Genomic DNA, 17,586 nt, shown 5'->3' on the forward strand with positions numbered 1-17,586 from the left:
TCATTGTTATTGGGCTATTTAGAGAATTTAAATAAATACAACAAAAAGTGTTTCTGAAAAAGATTACCTTGGTCATTTTCATCTATATATTTTAACCACTTCGAGGATTTTAGTCATCGGACATATGGATCTTAAGTTATCAGAGAGAAAAGCTGAGAAATGTCAGACAGCTCAACTCCCAGCAACTGGAGACGTCCTGTCCTGTGTCCACTGAACTGTGTCTGTGAATCACAGATTTTAAGGATAGACTACTTTATTCGTTTACTGGTTTTAAACCCCTGGTCCATTTGTTATAGAGAGGAGGACAACTCTGCAGATAATTCAGTTGCTGGTAAACACCTGTTGGACATGTATTCACAAAGCATCTTAAGGCTAAAAGAAGCTCCTAACTTGCAGATTCAGGAGAAACTCCTAAAAATAATGGCTGTGTCAGTCCTAACTTTAGGACTCCTCATTTTCAAGGGCTGCTGTCATTCCCTATCGCAGTGTTTTGGAAACCATACATGATGCTGAATTACTTAAAAGATACAACCCAATCATGAATCACTTACATTTCTTTGAATTTGATTTTTAAAATTACCGTTTTTTGAAAGTACTTCAGGCTGTTGGTCCTCCAGGATGAGCATCCTGAGGTCCATGTGGTTCTGAACTTCACTGATCTGAGGTCCGCTGTGCTTCCCCTGCTCAAACTGACCTCTGGAGGAAAAAAGTGAATATGAAATCAGTTTTTTTAATTACAATGGGCAAGCTAAAGTTCAACTGGACTTCTGCAAATTAATGGTGTCCTGATTCAAATGACCATTTTCGACACAACATTAATTAAAGTAAGTACAGGAAACTATGATTTCTGTTTTAACTTTAGCAGCTGTAATGTCGACTTAATACATCAATGTGAGTGGGTTGTAGTCCTTTTGGTTTCAAGTCAGTCAGCTTCATACAGCAAAAATGTGTCTGATAATATTTGGTCCAAACATTAATTTAAATCAGCATTGATACTTTTCCTACATAGCAAATTACACAGCATTAGAACCTGCAATTATACAGTTAAAAAAGAATTTAAAAAAAATAAAATAAAAAAATGATATATATACTGTATATATATATATATATATATACACACACACAAAATAATAATGATAACAAAAGTTAAGTAGGAACCTTGATGGAGTTCTGTTATTCATATACTCATCTGCATTATCCTCTTCATCATTGCAGAGGATCCTGCTGCGCTTCCCACCTGAACAAAAAGCAGAAATCAATTATTTCCAGTTCATATTATTGAAAATGTGTGACTACAGAGGCTTTATTTTGAAATTATTGAGCAGAAGTAACGCGTTTATTCTAGCTGACTGAAACCAATTTCACATAAAAAATTAAACAAGTTAACGTGTCACAATCATTTTTCATCATCATTATTAGTAGCAGTATCAACAGTATCAATACTATTGTTATTATCTACAATAGTAGAACGTGCTGGTTCTGTCCTACATGTTCTGCCAAAGCTGGACTAGTTGTTAAATCCTGAATTAGAAGCATCTCTGCAAAACTCCATCCTGGAAATTTGCTAAAACATTTTCCCTATGTTAAAACTATTTATGTGTCTGTATGTGCTGAAGACATGATACAACACCTGAACATAAAACACCTGTGTCTAACCGCACATCTGGCATGCAACATAACCAGAGAGCAGCAACACGTGGGGAAAACAACCATGAATCTGCGGTGATCAACAGCCCGCCACAGCTTCGCGCTGCAGAGGACGATTCACTCAGAAACAGAGGAAACTTTGTGGTTCTTGGATTTAAAATTTTACGCCTAAAACGGAATGACCAACCGGCTTTGTTGAGTATGACCCGAGGCTGCAGGACAACCTCCAGTAGTCTCCTCTGCCGGTCGATCTCCTGTCTGAGGCCCGACGCCTCCTCCTCGTACCCGGCTACGAGTCCGTCCACGGCCGCTAAGATTTCCTGGGAGGCGGCGGCGAGTCTCTCGGTAACAAAACCTCTCAGAACCTCGGACTTAGACATTTTACTGCAACTCTCGCTTCAATCCGCCGCGTTTCCTGGACAATCTTACTCCCTACAAATGACTGTTGTTTCGCACCGTGGCCCTTTTCCGGTTTGAGTACGTGCTTTAATGGCATCCGAGTAGAAACGAGACCTTCGCTAAGCGTTACTTTTCCTTTTTCTTTCAGCATCAAATGTTCTGTAAACGACCAGCACCGGCAGATTTATGTCAGTATTATTAAAACACACACACATTCGGCCCCAATCTCCTTCCATACAAACCTGACACACCTGGACATGTACTGAGAACTTGTTGGGAACTCTAGTGCCATATCTACTGGCAGTGACGATCGTTTGAACCTTAAATGATAAAAGAAAAAGGAAAGCCTGTACTTAACCTATAGTTACTGTGATGAGGAGAGACGCAGCGGACACAGCACACAAGCCGGTTTGTCATTCCGTTTTAGGCGTAAAATTTTAAAGCACAAAGTTGCCGCGTCGAACTACATTCACATGTCTGTTATTTAACAAATACTTATCTATCTATCACTTTTCATACCTGATGTTTGAAAGACTTAGACCGTTCTTTAATTAAGGTGAGCTACTCTTTAAATCAGTTTTACTGTAATTGACTAACGAGTTAATGATTGAGCTTTTTGATTTAAAATTATTCCTGTATTCCTCTGCAGCGCTGCAGCTGTGGCGGGTTGTTTATCGCCGAAGTCCGCAGATTTAGGGTTATTTTCCCGACATGTCTTGCTGATCTATGGTTATCTTGCATGCCGAATTTAAGGGTAGACACCAGTGTTTTGTGTTCAAGTTTTGGATCATTTCAATTACAGGCATTAATTTTAGCATAGGGAAAATTGAATAGCAATAGCAATTCAGGATTCACCACAGTTCAGCTATGGCAGAACATGTTGGACAGACTCAACAAGTTCTACTGTTCTAAAGAATAACAATAGTATTGATATTACTCATACTACTACTACTAATAATAATAATAATAATAAAATGAATATAATGATTAGTGACACATTAATTTGTGTTTAATTTTAACATACACTTGGCTTTAGTGAGGTACAATTAAAAATATCACTTATGCTCAGAATTTTCAAAATAAAACACTGACAGTCACACACCTTTTCAGCAATATAAATGGAAATAATTGATTCGCAGCAGGAGACGCCATGATGAAGAGGAATATGAAGAGCTGATGAGCAGCAGAGTGACAAAGAGTGTTGGATTCTGCTGTGAGCAGACCTGCAGGAGAGCTATTGTCCGACGTAGTAGCAGTGCTAACCTGCTGCAAGAAGTCTTTTTGCTTCAGGAGAGGAAAGTTAGAGAATGATAAGAGCTTCAGCTGGCAGGAGTGTTGGTTTTACTATGTGGTAACACCCTGGGGGGTCACATATCACACATTGACCAACACTCACTGCTCAGTAATGTCCCAGGGGGAGGGTCGTCCCTAGGTGTGCAAAGTGAGGAATTGTGGACAACTGAGTTCTTTTATCTGTGCAACAAAAGAACATGGGGTCTCCACCATCTTTAATGTAGTATTCCCAACAAAAGAAAGTGCAAATTAGGGTTGTGCTGGTGAACGATGACATAGATGATGGATGATTATTAGAACGATCGCTTACTGCTTATGACTTTGAAAATATAAAGACGGTATTTGACTACTACTACGTTGTGTTGGGTAACGTAGCGTGTAGAGCTGCCAGAACGTATCGCAACGAAGCACCACTATTTTTTTTGGCAAAGTGATGAAATGTCGATGTCACTGAAATGGTCAAAGTTTTCACATTAACATTTCAGGTGTATTGACTGATTTTCAAACATCAATCATGCATTGAGTAACATGCAAGGAAACATTCCTCCTGAAAAGATGCTGGTAGCCTCTGAGGCGCTAGTATATAAAATGGTTAATTAGTAAAGATGAGGCAGAAATATTTTATAAGATCAGCTCTACGTGCGATTGAGATAGAGCAGAGGAGTGTAATCGCTTGTTGACCAGCAATTGCATTGGGTGACGATTGGACGATCGAACTATGGTTAAGATCGTGCAACCGCAGTAGAAATCGGCAAGAATGAGTTAAGTTTTTAAAATAAATTGTGTTACACTTTCATACAAATAACAGTAAATTTGAAACATGTAATGTATTTCAACTATGCTGTAATACGCTGTCACAGTCCAACTGAACCAGCAACTCTGCAGTTTCACTTACTGCTGCTTCTTTCAATAGCATGCTTGTGTTTACATGTCCTCATATGTTTTATTCTGTTTGAAAAATCTCTGAATAGATGGCCACAGAAACTGCAACTGAACGGTTTCTCTTTTGTGTGGATTCTTGTGTGCACAGTTAACTCCCCCTGTCTGTTAAATATTTTCCCACACACATCACAACCAAATGGTTTTTCTTTTGTATGGACTCTTGTGTGCATTGTAAGGTTCCCCTTTTGAGTAAATCTCTTCCCACAGTCACTGCAACCAAATGGTTTCTCTCCTGTATGGACTTTCATGTGCTTCGTAAGATCCCCCTTCACTTTAAATCTCTTCCCACAAACATCACAACCAAATGGTTTCTCTCCTGTATGTGCTTTCATGTGTCTAGAAAGATGCACCAATTGCTTGAATCTTTTCCCACAATCATTACAACCAAATGGGCTTTCTCCTGTATGGACTCTTGTGTGCAGTGAAATGTACGCCCGTCGAGTAAATCTCTTCCCACAAACACTGCAACCAAATGGTTTCTCTCCTGTATGGACTTTCATGTGCTTCGTAAGATCCCCCTTCACCTTAAATCTCTTCCCACAAACATCACAACCAAATGATTTCTCTCTTGTATGGACTTTCATGTGCTTCGTAAGATCCCCCTTCACCTTAAATCTCTTCCCACAAACATCACAACCAAATGGTTTCTCTCCTGTATGTGCTTTCATGTGTCTAGAAAGATGCACCAATTGCTTGAATCTCTTCCCACAATCATTACAACCAAATGGTTTCTCTCCTGTATGGATTCTAGTGTGCATTGAGAGGTTCCCCCGACGATTAAATCTCTTCCCACAAACACTACAACCAAATGGTTTCTCTCCTGTATGGACTTCCATTTGCCATGTGAGATTCTTCTGTCCTTGAAATCTTGTTCTGGTTTCCTTCCAATCATCTTCACTGTTATCAGTCTCGGAGGACTCTAAGACCTGTACATCTGTATCTGGTTGAATATGACCATGTGGATCTAAGTTCCTGTCTGGTTTAGATCCTCCAAAGTCCTCACCAGCAGCCTCTGTTTCCATCTGTTCTTCTGAGCTGCTGGACGGAGGCTCTGCCTCTCTGCTCTCTTCAGTTTGGCCTCGATGAGAATGTGAGGACTGAGGTTTCTCTTCCTCATCTTCACTCTTCACATGGACAGGAGTGAGTGAGACCATGGCATCATCAGCCTCCTCCAGACCTGGAAGCTGTTCTCCCTCCTGACTGGTCCAGAGTTCCTCCTGTTCCTCTTTAATGTGTGGGCTCTTTGGTTCCTTCTGATCCAGACTAGGGCTTAACTCAAGGGGAATCTCTTCTTTAATCACGAACAGATGCTGAACATCTGCAGGGAACAATGAAACACACACATTATGGACAACTGTGACTTCATATAGACACTGGAGTTTTTACTGAATGTCAGTGACATCAGTGATGATTCTTTTGCAGATTTGCAGCATTCATTCTGTAAACAAGCAGCAGTGGTGGAAAACGTATTCAAATCCTTTACTTCATTAAAAGTAATAGTAAATCAATGTAAAAATATTTCATTACAAGTATGCGTTACATAAGCACAAAAATATTATCAGCTAAATGTACAAAATTTCTTCTTTGGATTCTCCTCTTGAATGAGAGAAGCACTGCAACAGCAGTCACCCAATGTCTCGAAGTAATGCGACAATACTGAGTAGTTACAACTTGTTTCACCAGTAACTTAAAGTACCAGAGATGGTATACCCCAAGTTAAACATTAAAATCTAGATGGAATAATAATAATTACCTAGCTCTAAAAAGAAACCACTATGCACTATCTACTCAGCATCAATCACCAGACAGACACTGTAAGAAAGCAGCTGGCAAACATAGTGGAGCATTTAGCAATTATTCAGCCAGATCTTTCCCTCAGGAGTTGGTGGAGACCAAAAGCGGAGCTAAAGAGATTTCTGAAGTTCATTTCAAGATAACTATAATTAAAAGCAGCTGCGTCAAAGCAGCAATAAAGTTAATTTATAAGAATGAAATGAAGATAAAGGCACCCTGCACAACTCCTACGAAAGCAGTGGTCAGCGTGAGTGGTGCAGAATCAATTTCAGTTTGACTCAAACTCTTTATAAAGGAAATGCTCAAGAGCAAAGAGACAAACATGTTTTAAACTGGAAAATACAGTCCATGGCTGATGTCAAACATTTACCAAACTTTAAAGAAATAATATTCTAATTCAGAATAAACAAACTCTGTTTATTGCTCTAACAAAAATACATGAACTCAAACTGTCACAATGAAAAAGTAACTTAGTATACATTTTCAAATATTCAAAAATAGACACTAGAGAAAATAGAATCAGGTTAAACGATTTAAGTGATGGGCATTGGTACTCAACTTAAGAACATTTAGTTGGGCAACAATTGTTTATAAATTTATTGGGTATCATAAATTAAAAAATATCAGTGTTAAAACGTCAATATTAAATAACAACATTACAGTCAATTGAAGTTCCTTGGGAGCACCATCCCGAAACAGGAAAATGATAGGCCAGTATTTATTCTGTATGAATTATTACCATCAATCTGGAACTCCAATTAATAATTAACTTAATAAATACAACCAAATTACCATATACACATTAAGGCAAAATTGAAGGATTGAAATTCTATTGAGTAGAGGTTGACAGTATTCACACTTTTGCATCATTAAACATACCAGCAGATTTACTTAAAGAGATTCATTTTCAATGTAGCAAAAGTAAAACACACAACATCTAATTTTGGTAAATACAGGTGTGTATGTGTGTGTGACAAAGGCAATGCCAATTCAAAATGGTCGCTGTGACCACACGACCTAAGCATGAAAGATGGGGAGCGGTGTGGGGGGCGGAGAGTGAGTAATTTCTTTACTCTAGTTCATGTAGTCTAAAGGTGCCACATTAAAAAGAGAAGGTCAGCTGCATGCAGGTTCCATAACTGGGATATATTACAGGTGTGAGTGTGAACATACAAGTACCAAGTAAACAGTGTGACTGACCAGCAACCTAGGCAGACATTACAACCATCAAGTAGAGTGGATACATTAACCAAACATGTACATGTATATTGACAAAGGTTAAGATTTCTGTTGATTAGCTGTGCTGTACTATGCTAGGTTAGATTAGCCTAAAAAGTTAACATTACCCAGTCCTTGGAACAAAAGAGATGTCCTTTCCAGTGTTGCGTTTAAAATCCAGCGAATTGTGTTGCCTTCTGATGGCGTGAAGTCCTGTCTGGCTGTGTGATGTTGCTGAGGAGGCTGCTGGTTTCTCCTTTGTTCTTCTTACAGAGTTAGCTGTTCCATGCTAGCTCTGCTGTGGCTCTGGTTGCTTGGAAAATCAGAAGGCTGACCTTATAGTGTAGCCGCTGGTGCTTAAATAAATTTGGTTTAATCTTGGTCGTTAAGCCCCAGAGGCACCTTGATTGCTGCTGTTCAACAGCAGTGTGAAAGAGTGTTGGATTCTGCTGTGAGCAGACCTGCAGGAGAGCTATTGTGCCATGTAGTAGCAGTGCTAACCTGCTGCAAGAAGTCTTTTTGCTCCAGGAGAGGAAAGTTAGAGAATGAAGAGAGCTTCAGCTGGCAGGAGTGTTGGTTTTACTGTCTGGTAACACCCTGGGGGGTCACATATCACACATTGACCAACACTCACTGCTCAGTAATGTCCCAGGGGGAGGGTCGTCCCCAGGTGTGCAAAGTGAGGAATTGTGGGGAAGTGAGTTCTTTTGTCTGTGCAAAAAAAGAACATGGGGTCTCCACCATCTTTAATGTAATATTCCCAACAAAAGAAAGTGCAAATTAGGTTGTGCTGGTGAACGATGACATAGATGATGGACGATCATTAGAACGATCGCTGATTGCTTAAGACTTTGAAAATGTAAAGACGGTATTTGACTACTACTACGTTGCGTTGGGTAACGTAGCGTGTAGAGCTGCCAGAACGTATCGCAACGACGCACCACTACTTTTTTTCTTCAAGTGATGAAATGTCGCGGTCACTGAAATGGTCAAAGTTTTCACATTGACATTTTAGGTGTATTGATTGATTTTCAAACATCAATCATGCATTGAGCAACATGCAAGGAAACATTCCTCCTGAAAAGTTGCCGGTAGCCTCTGAAGCGCTCAGTATATCAAATGGTTAATTAGTAAAGATGAGGCGGAAATATTTTATAAGATCAGCTCTACATGCGATTAACACGGAGCAGAGGAGTGTAATCGCTTGTTGACCAGCAGACACAAATGCACTTCTGATGCAAACACCCATGTAGTCTGTACTTTACTTATACACCATCACCACCCTCGCTGATCATATTGGCTATCAGCAATTGCACTGGGTGACGATTGGACGATCGAACTAAGGTTAAGATCGTGCAGCCCTAGTACAAATCTGCAAGAATGTGATAAGTTTTAAAACTAAATTGTGTTACACTTTCATGCAAATAACAGTAAATTTGAAACATGTAATGTATTTCAACTATGCTGTAATACGCTGTTACAGTCCAACTGAACCAGCAACTCTGCAGTTTCACTTGCTGCTGCTTTCAATAACATGTTTGTGTTTACATATCCTCATATGTTTTATCCTGTTTGAAAAATCTCTGAATAGATGGCCACAAAAACTGCAACTGAACGGTTTCTCTTTTGTGTGGATTCTTGTGTGCACAGTTAACTCTCCCTGTCTTTTAAATCTTTTCCCACACACATCACAACCAAATGGTGTCTCTCCTGTATGGACTCTTGTGTGCAGTGAAAGGTAAGCCTGTTGAGTAAATCTCTTCCCACAAACACTGCAACCAAATGGTTTCTCTCCGGTATGGACTTTCATGTGCCTCGTAAGATCCCCCTTCACCTTAAATCTCTTTCCACAAACACTGCAACCAAATGGTTTCTCTCCTGTATGTGCTTTCATGTGCCTAGTAAGATGCACCTGTTGCTTGAATCTTTTCCCACAATCATTACAACCAAATGGGCTCTCTCCTGTATGGACTCTTGTGTGCAGTGAAAGGTACCCCCGTCGATTAAATCTCTTCCCACAAACACTACAACCAAATGGTTTTTCTCCTGTATGTACTTTCATGTGCCTCGTAAGAACCCCCTTCACCTTAAATCTCTTCCCACAATCATTACAACCAAATGGTTTCTCTCCTGTATGGACTTCCATGTGCCATTTGAGATTCTTCTGTCCCTTAAATGTTGCTCTGGTTTCCTTCGAATCATCTTCACTGTTATCAGTCTCAGAGGATTCTAAGACCTGTTCATCTGTATCTGGTTGAAGATGACCATGTGGATCTAAGTTCCTGTCTGGTTCAGATCCTCCACAGTCCTCTCCATCAGCCTCTGTTACCATCAGTTCAGCTGAGCTACTGGACGGAGGCTCTGCCTCTCTGCTCCTTTTAGCTTGGCTTTGACGAGGCTGTAAAGACTGAGGTTTCTCCTCATCATCCTCACACTTCAAACAGACAGGAGTGACTGGGACCTTGGTATCATCAGCCTCCTCCATCCGTTGAAGCTGCTCTCCCTCCTGACTGGTCCAGAATTCTTCCTGTTCCTCTTTAATGTTTGGGTTCTCCAGGTCCTCCTGATCCAGACTAAGGCTCCATTCAAGGGGAACCTCTTCTTTAATCACCAACAGATGCTGAACATCTGCAGGGAACAATGAAACACACACATTACGGACAATTCATATTGTCACTGAAATCAGTGGTGTTTTTACTGAATCCCCAATACTCTTCTCTGTGGACACCAACAGCATTTCCTGCAGCAGTGAGGAGTTGACACTTTTTCAGTATGCAGATGACATGGCCACAGCGGCCCACCTGAGTGGCACCAGTGCTCTGTCTAAATATAATCAGGCTATAAACAGCCTATTCCAGACATTTTAGGAACGCCCTCTCAAGCTTAGCATCACCAAAACTCAGGAGGTGTGCTGTGGGAGCAGGGAAAAATCAGACCCACAACAACCACAATAAAACCATTCAGTTCCTTTTCAGTAACTATGCAGTCTGCAGTTTAATTATTTCAGTTTTACAAGCATCGCAAACCAACAAGACGGCAAAGTGGTGGTGAGTCCCTACCTTGAAGAGGTTGTGGGGTCGGACTGTCTGCCCATTCATCATTTATTTATATTCCTTTAGTCCATAAGAGTCCACAGATCACAAAAGCCAGAAGAGGGTTTTTTATGAAAGTTTTCCAAGTCATTAATATTGCCATGTGAAGTCTATTGCAGACTTTCAAGCTTCTTGATTAAAAGCACTTCTCTCCACATTTCTGCCATTTCCCTCCTTCAGGCTGCTTGGCAGTGGGTATGCTTGTTTCCTGCCCCAGTCCAGTTCGTGAAGGTGGACGAAATTGATCATATTCTTCTTCAAGCTCAAACTGATTAGGCAGCCCCAAACACTATTGTAACAGTGAAACATTTGTTTACATCAACACATGAGCGGAAGGTGTAATTGCCAGCAAGCTGACCAATCAGAAGACTCGGGGGAGGGGAGGCTTAAGGAAAGCTTGTAAATCTATTTTGAATGACACCAAGGATAAAATGATGAACATGAAAGTGGCCATAATGTGTCCCCTCTAATGTTTTAATGGGTCATGGTGGAAGGCAGATGTGTGGTTTTTGTAAGTAAACTCCAGATTAAACAATTCAAAAGTTTATAAAGAAAGTTATTCACTTCTCCAGTTTTGACAGAGGGAGAAAATGGGTACCGCCCCTCCGAAATGTGCTGTCAACCGGGGAAATAAAACCTCTGGGGATCACTCTGGATATTGTTTTTTGGCCATTCTGGTGCTTTGCACTTATTTTACCTTTTGTTGTTTTTGTCCACACATTGTTTGTTATTTCATTCACCACATGATTTTCCTTTGTCTTTACCTTTGTTTACAGAGATGGGCTTCTGAATATTTGTGTGTTATCTGGACAATGACTTGGGTGAACTGACCATTTAAAGTTTTATATTATAACTTTTCCATATTAAAATGTCTCAAGATGACTATACCTATGTTATATATTTTTTGAGTTGTGATCTTAAATGATCCCCAATATTTCCAGCAATTCTCAATCCAAGAGAAATACATGATTTTAGAGTGGTAAAACTGTGTCATTTGGTCGCCTGTCAATAATATCAAATCCCATATGCATAATCCCATTTTTTCTTTAATATGTCCGTCGTTCAGCGTCAGTGAAACACCGACTTTAAATGTGAAACTGTTTTACTGATTGTTTTTTACAGTTCTAATGAACAGGTCTGTTTGATTTCCAGAACGGCAGATAGGAATGAAGGAATCAAAACTGGGAGAAGATGACGGTGATGGAGACAACAACTCCCACGATCCCGCCTATTTCATGACGTCATCCAACGCCATCTTTTGTCATTATTTGGATTGAGAGACACCTAGAGGCAGAAGCTACATACTGTGCGTTTAAAGGACAGAGATGACCTTTCCTGTGTGAATAATAAAATATTGTCCCCAGTTCCCCTTACATTTATTTTAATTCACTTTTTAAATTACCTTTTTTTGAAGGTACTTCAGTCTGTGGGTTCTCCTGGAATCGTATCCTGAGGTCCATGTGGTTCTGAGTTTCACTGATCTGAGGTCCGCTGTGCTTCCTCTGCAAAAACTGACCTCTGGCGGAAAAAGACCTGGAATCAAACGTATAAGTGTATTGAATGTAGAATCGTTTTTGAATCGAGAATAAATTTTGTATCGAATCTTGAGATTTTCTGAATCTTGCACCCCCAGTATACATGTGGACAAAATAATAATGACAACAAAAGTTAAGTAGGAACCTTGATGGAGTTCTGTTATTCATATCCAGATTCTTGTCATACTCATCTTCGTTATCCTCTTCATCATGGCGGAGTCTCCTGCTGCGCTTCACACCTGACCAAAAAGAAGAAATCAAGTATTTCCACTATATATTGCTGCAAATGTGCGTGACTGTGAGTATTTTATTTTGAAACTATTGAGCAGCAGTGATATTGTTTATTCTAGCTCACTAAAGCAAGTTTTAAAAAAAAAATGAAACAAATTAAGTAACGCGTTTATTCTAGCTGACTGAAACCAATTTCACATAAAAATTAAACAATTTAACGTGTCATAATCATTTTTGATCATCATTATTAGTAGCAGTATCAACAGTATCAATACTATTGTTATTATCTACAATAGTAGAACGTGCTGGTTCTGTCCTACATGTTCTGTCAAAGCTTGACTAGTTGTTAAATCCTGAATTAGAAGCATCTCTGCAAAACTCCATCTTGAAAATTTGCTATTCAATTTTCCCTTTGTTAAAGCTAAAGTCTGTATGTGCTGAAGACATGATACAACACCTGAACATAAAACACAGGTGTCTAACCGCACATCTGGCATGCAACATAACCAGAGAGCAGCAACACGTGGGGAAAACAACCATGAATCTGCGGTGATCAACAGCCCGCCACAGCTTCGCGCTGCAGAGGACGATTCACTCAGAAACAGAGGAAACTTTGTGGTTCTTGGATTTAACATTTTACGCCTAAAACAGAATGACCAACCGGCTTTGTTGAGTATGACCCGAGGCTGCAGGAGAACCTCCAGCTGTCTCCTCTGCCGGTCGATCTCCTGTCTGAGGCCCGACGCCTCCTCCTCGTACCCGGCTACGAGTCCGTCCACGGCCGCTAAGATTTCCTGGGAGGCGGCGGCGAGTCTCTCGGTAACAAAACCTCTCAGAACCTCGGACTTAGACATTTTACTGCAACTCTCGCTTCAATCCGCCGCGTTTCCTGGACAATCTTACTTGACTATTGTTCCTCGCAGTGCTGCCCCTTTCCGGTTTCGGTACGTGCTTTAATGTCATCCGAGTGGAAACCGAGACCTGCGCTAACCGTGACATTTTCTTTTTCCTTCACATTAAAAGCTTCTGTAAACGACCGTCACTGTCTCGTTATGTTGCATGCCGAATTTCCGGTTAGACACCAGTGTTTTGTGTTCAGGTGTTTAACAATGTCTTACTCACGTACAGACTTTAGCTTTAGCATAGGGAAAATTGAATAGTATATTTTGAGGATGGAGTTTTGTAGATATGCTTCTAATTCAGGATTCACCAAAGTTCAGCTATGGCAGAACATGTTGGACAGACTCAACAAGTTCTACTGTACTAAAGAATAACAATAGTATTGAGATTACTCATACTACTACTAATGAAGATTATAATAATACTAAAAAAGTACTAATAATAGTGATTAGTGACATTAATTTGTGTTTGATTTTAACATACAATTGGCTTCAGTGAGTTACAATAGAAAATATAACTTATACTCAAAATTTTCAAAATAAAACAGTCACACACATTTTCAGCAATATAAATGGAAATAAACCACATTTTTGAATGTGAATGTCAACCTTTGTATTTTAATCATATGAGATATTTCCACACAAATGGAAAATGAAACCTCAGTTGAGTTATTACATTTATTTCTTAGTATTGGCAGCTTGGGACTTTTGTAATAAAGCTGCTGCTAATCTTCATCTTTCAGGTCAGTTTGAGCGGAGGAAGCACAGCGGACCTCAGATCAGTGAAAATCAGAACCACATGGACCTCAGGATCCGCAACCAGGAGAACCCACAGACCGAAGTACCTTCAAAAGATGGTAATTAAAAAAAATCAAATATAAATGAGTTCAACGTAAACTGATGAAAGAGTTTTATTATTCACAAAGGAAAAGTTATCTCTGTCCTAAACATCTGGTTTAAAAAGTCAGTTCTCACAAAACATTGTCCAGGTGATAAAAAAATATTCTGAACCACGTCTTTTGCAATTGCACTGGGTGACGATTGGCCGATCTGACTATGGTTAAGGTCGCGCAACCCCAGTACAAATCTGCAACAATAAGTTAAGTTTTAAAGCTAATTCATGTTACACTTTCATACAAAGAACAGTAAATTTGAAACATGTAATGTATTTCAACTATGCTGTTATATACTGTTACAGTTCTACTGAACCAGCAACTCTGCAGTTTCACTTACTGCTGCTGCTTTCAATAACATGCTTTTGTTTACATATCCTCATATGTTTTACCCTGTTTGAATCATGATTGAATGTCCTGCCACAGAAGCTGCAACTGAACGGTTTCTCTTTCGTATGAATTCTTGAGTGCTGCATTAACTCCCTCCGTCTTCTAAATCTTTTCCCACAAAAATCACAACAAAATGGTTTCTCTCCAGTATGGACTTTCATGTGCCTCGTAAGATCCCCATTTTCTTTAAATCTCTTCCCACAAACACTGCAACCAAATGGTGTCTCTCCTGTATGGACTTTCATGTGCCTCGTAAGAGCCCCCTTCACCTTAAATTTGTTCCCACAGACACTGCAACCAAATGGTGTCTCTCCTGTATGAACTCTTATGTGCACGGTAAGATTCGCCTTCACAGTAAATGTCTTTCCACAAACACTGCAACCAAATGGTTTCTCTCCTGTATGAATTTTTATGTGCCTATTAAGATTCCTCTTCCCCTTAAATCCCTTCCCACAAACACTGCAACTAAATGGTTTCTCTCCTGTATGGACTTTCACGTCCGCTGTGACATGATGCTGTTGGTAGGATTCTTTCCCACCAACATCAGAAACAGATGGTTTCTCTCCTGTATGGGCGTTCATGTGCCACGTAAGATTCGTCTGTCCCTTAAATCTTGCTTTGGTTTCCTTCCAATCAATGTCACTGTCTTCTGTGTTGGAAGACTCTGATACTTTTTCATCTGTGTCTGGTTGAAGATGACCATGTGGATCTAAGTTCCTGTCTGGTTCAGATCCTCCACAGTCCTCTCCATCAGCCTCTGTTTCCATCTGCTGAGCTGAGCTGCTGGACGGAGGCTCTGACTCTCTGCTCTCTTCAGTTCGGCTTGGATGAGGCTGTGAAGACTGAGGTTTCTCCTCATCATCTTCAGTCTTCACATGGACAAGAGTGAGTGGGACCATGGCATCATCAGCCTCCTCCAACCTTTGAAGCTGTTCTCCCTCCTGACTGGTCCGGAGTTCCTCCTGTTCCTCTTTAATGTTTGGGCTCTTTGGTTTCTCCTGATCCAGACGAGGGCTCAACTCAAGGGGAACCTCTTCTTTAATCAGGAACAGATACTGAACATCTGCAGGGAACAATGAAACACACACATTATGGACAATTCATATTAGCTGTGTTTCAAACATATGAACTTTCCCCAGGAACCAGGAACCTTTTGAGGAACTGTGCGCGTTTCAACCACAGGAACCAAAGTCTAAATTTAGTTCCGGGGTAATTGATCTACCCCCAAAAAGGTTCCTGGTCAGGGGGTTGAACTTTCCAAGGGTTCAGTACCTTTACTTGGGTGAACTGACCATTTAAAGTTATAATATATAACTTTTCCACATTAAAATGTCTCAAGATGACTATACCTGTGTTATATATTTTTTGAGTTTTGATCTTAAATTATCCCCAATGTTTCCACCAATTCTCAAACCAAGACAAATACATGATTTTACTATGGTAAAGCTGTGTCATTTGGTTGCCTGGCAATAATAGCACATTCCCTATATGCATGGGTCGGCGCTGTGGTTGCCTGCCAGAAGCTCAAAATTGAATGTGAAACTTTTTTATTAATTGATTTTTACAGTTCTAATGACCAGGTCTGTTTGATTTCCAGAACTACGGACACTGAAAGAATCAAAACTAGGAGAAGATGACGGTGATGGAGACAACAACTCCCATGAGGCCACACTATTTCATGACGTCATCCAACAACATCTTTTGTCATTATTTGGATTGAGAGACACCTAGAGAGAGAAGTTACATACTCGTTTAAAGGACAGAGATGATCTTTCCTGTGTGAATAATAAAACATTGTCGCCAGTTCCCCTTACATTTATTTTAATTCACTTTTTAAATTACCGCTTTTTGAAGGTACTTCGGTCTGTGGGTTCTCCTGGAATCGGATCCTGAAGTCCACGTGGTTCTGAGTTTCACTGATCTGAGGTCCGCTGTGCTTCCTCTGCTCAAACTGACCTCTGGAGGAAAAAGACCTGGAATCAAATGTATAAATGTATTGAATCGAGAATCAATTTTGAATCGAATCTTGTGATTTTCTGAATCGTGCACCCCCAGTATACATGTGGACAAAATAATAATGACAACAAAAGTTAAGTAGGAACCTTGATGGAGTTCTGTTATTCATATCCAGATTCTTGTCGTACTCATCTTCGTTATCCTCTTCATCATGGCGGAGTCCCCTTCTGCAATTCACACCTGAACAAAAAGCAGAAATCAAATATTTCCACTATATATTGCTGAAAATGTGCGTGACTGAGTATTTTATTTTGAAACTATTGAGCAGAAGTGATATTGTTTATTCCAGCTCAATAAAGCCAATTTTACATAAAAATGAAACAAGTGAACATGTCACAATCATTTTTGATCATCATTATTAGTAGCAGTATCAACAGTATCAATACTATTGTTATTATCTACAATAGTAGAACGTGCTGGTTCTGTCCTACATGTTCTGTCAAAGCTTGACTAGTTGTTAAATCCTGAATTAGAAGCATCTCTGCAAAACTCCATCTTGAAAATTTGCTATTCAATTTCCTTTATGTTAAAGCTAAAGACTGTGCTGAAGACATGATACAACACCTGAACATAAAACACCTGTGTCTAACCGCACATCTGGCATGCAACATAACCAGGGAGCAGCAACACGTGGGGAAAACAACCATGAATCTGCGGTGATCAACAGCCCGCCACAACTTCGCGCTGCAGAGGACGATTCACTCAGAAACAGAGGAAACTTTGTGGTTCTTGGATTTAACATTTTACGCCTAAAACTGAATGACCAACCGGCTTTGTTGAGTATGACCCGAGGCTGCAGGAGAACCTCCAGTAGTCTCCTCTGCCGGTCGATCTCCTGTCTGAAGCCCGACGCCTCCTCCTCGTACCCGGCTACGAGTCCGTCCACGGCCGCTAAGATTTCCTGGGAGGCGGCGGCGAGTCTCTCGGTAACAAAACCTCTCAGAACCTCGGACTTAGACATTTTACTGCAGCTCTCGCTTCAATCCGCCGCGTTTCCTGGACAATCTTACTTGACTGTTGTTCCTCGCAGTGCTGCCCCTTTCCGGTTTCGGTACGTGCTTTAATGTCATCCGAGTGGACACCGAGACCTGCGCTAACCGTTACATTTTCTTTTCCTTTCACATTAAAAGCTTCTGTAAACGACCGTCACTGTCTGGTTATGTTGCATGCCGAATTTCCGGTTAGACACCAGTGTTTTGTGTTCAGGTGTTTAACAATGTCTTAATCACGTACAGAC

The 17,586-nt window shown here is 40.3% G+C and overlaps 2 protein-coding genes across 7 annotated transcripts in view; both read right to left on the reverse strand.

The window, feature by feature from the left end:
* Positions 1-13,136, reverse strand: part of LOC130164274 (zinc finger protein 260-like) — a 26,850-nt gene extending 13,714 nt beyond the window's left edge. For 3 of the 6 annotated variants that reach the window (XM_056368908.1, XM_056368904.1, XM_056368903.1), the window contains exons 1-5: positions 12,813-13,136; positions 12,066-12,159; positions 11,788-11,918; positions 1,159-1,237; positions 581-696 (exon numbers count right to left, since the gene is read on the reverse strand). In XM_056368908.1, coding sequence (XP_056224883.1) covers positions 581-696; positions 1,159-1,237; positions 11,788-11,918; positions 12,066-12,159; positions 12,813-13,005 — 613 coding nt within the window. In that variant the 5' untranslated portion in view covers positions 13,006-13,136. Of the gene's footprint in view, positions 1-580; positions 697-1,158; positions 1,238-1,834; positions 2,242-3,054; positions 5,600-5,764; positions 9,922-11,787; positions 11,919-12,065; positions 12,160-12,812 lie in introns of those variants that run through there. The other 3 variants (XM_056368905.1, XM_056368907.1, XM_056368906.1) reach the window with 3 other exon arrangements.
* Positions 13,137-13,672: 536 nt separating this feature from the next.
* On the reverse strand, positions 13,673-17,363 carry LOC130164288 (zinc finger protein 37-like). The gene is made up of 4 exons (XM_056368926.1): positions 17,118-17,363; positions 16,436-16,529; positions 16,176-16,306; positions 13,673-15,396 (listed from the first exon to the last, which is right to left on the reverse strand). The coding sequence occupies exons 1-4, from the start codon at positions 17,308-17,310 to the stop codon at positions 14,276-14,278; spliced, it is 1,539 nt and encodes a 512-aa protein (XP_056224901.1). The 5' UTR covers positions 17,311-17,363; the 3' UTR covers positions 13,673-14,275.
* Positions 17,364-17,586: the final 223 nt, after the last annotated feature.

This window comes from Seriola aureovittata, chromosome 23 (assembly GCF_021018895.1).
Source record: "Seriola aureovittata isolate HTS-2021-v1 ecotype China chromosome 23, ASM2101889v1, whole genome shotgun sequence".
Taxonomy (NCBI): domain Eukaryota; kingdom Metazoa; phylum Chordata; class Actinopteri; order Carangiformes; family Carangidae; genus Seriola; species Seriola aureovittata.

Bases quoted from the DNA above. Each gene is read 5' to 3' on its own strand.
- LOC130164288 (XM_056368926.1), bottom strand. From the start codon at position 17,310: ATGTCTAAGTCCGAGGTTCTGAGAGGTTTTGTTACCGAGAGACTCGCC. The intron at 16,530-17,117 runs GTTGGTCATTCA...CTTTTTGTTCAG, and splicing joins GGTCATACTCAACAAAGCCG to GTGTGAATTGCAGAAGGGGA. The intron at 16,307-16,435 runs GTTCCTACTTAA...ATTTGATTCCAG, and splicing joins AATAACAGAACTCCATCAAG to GTCTTTTTCCTCCAGAGGTC.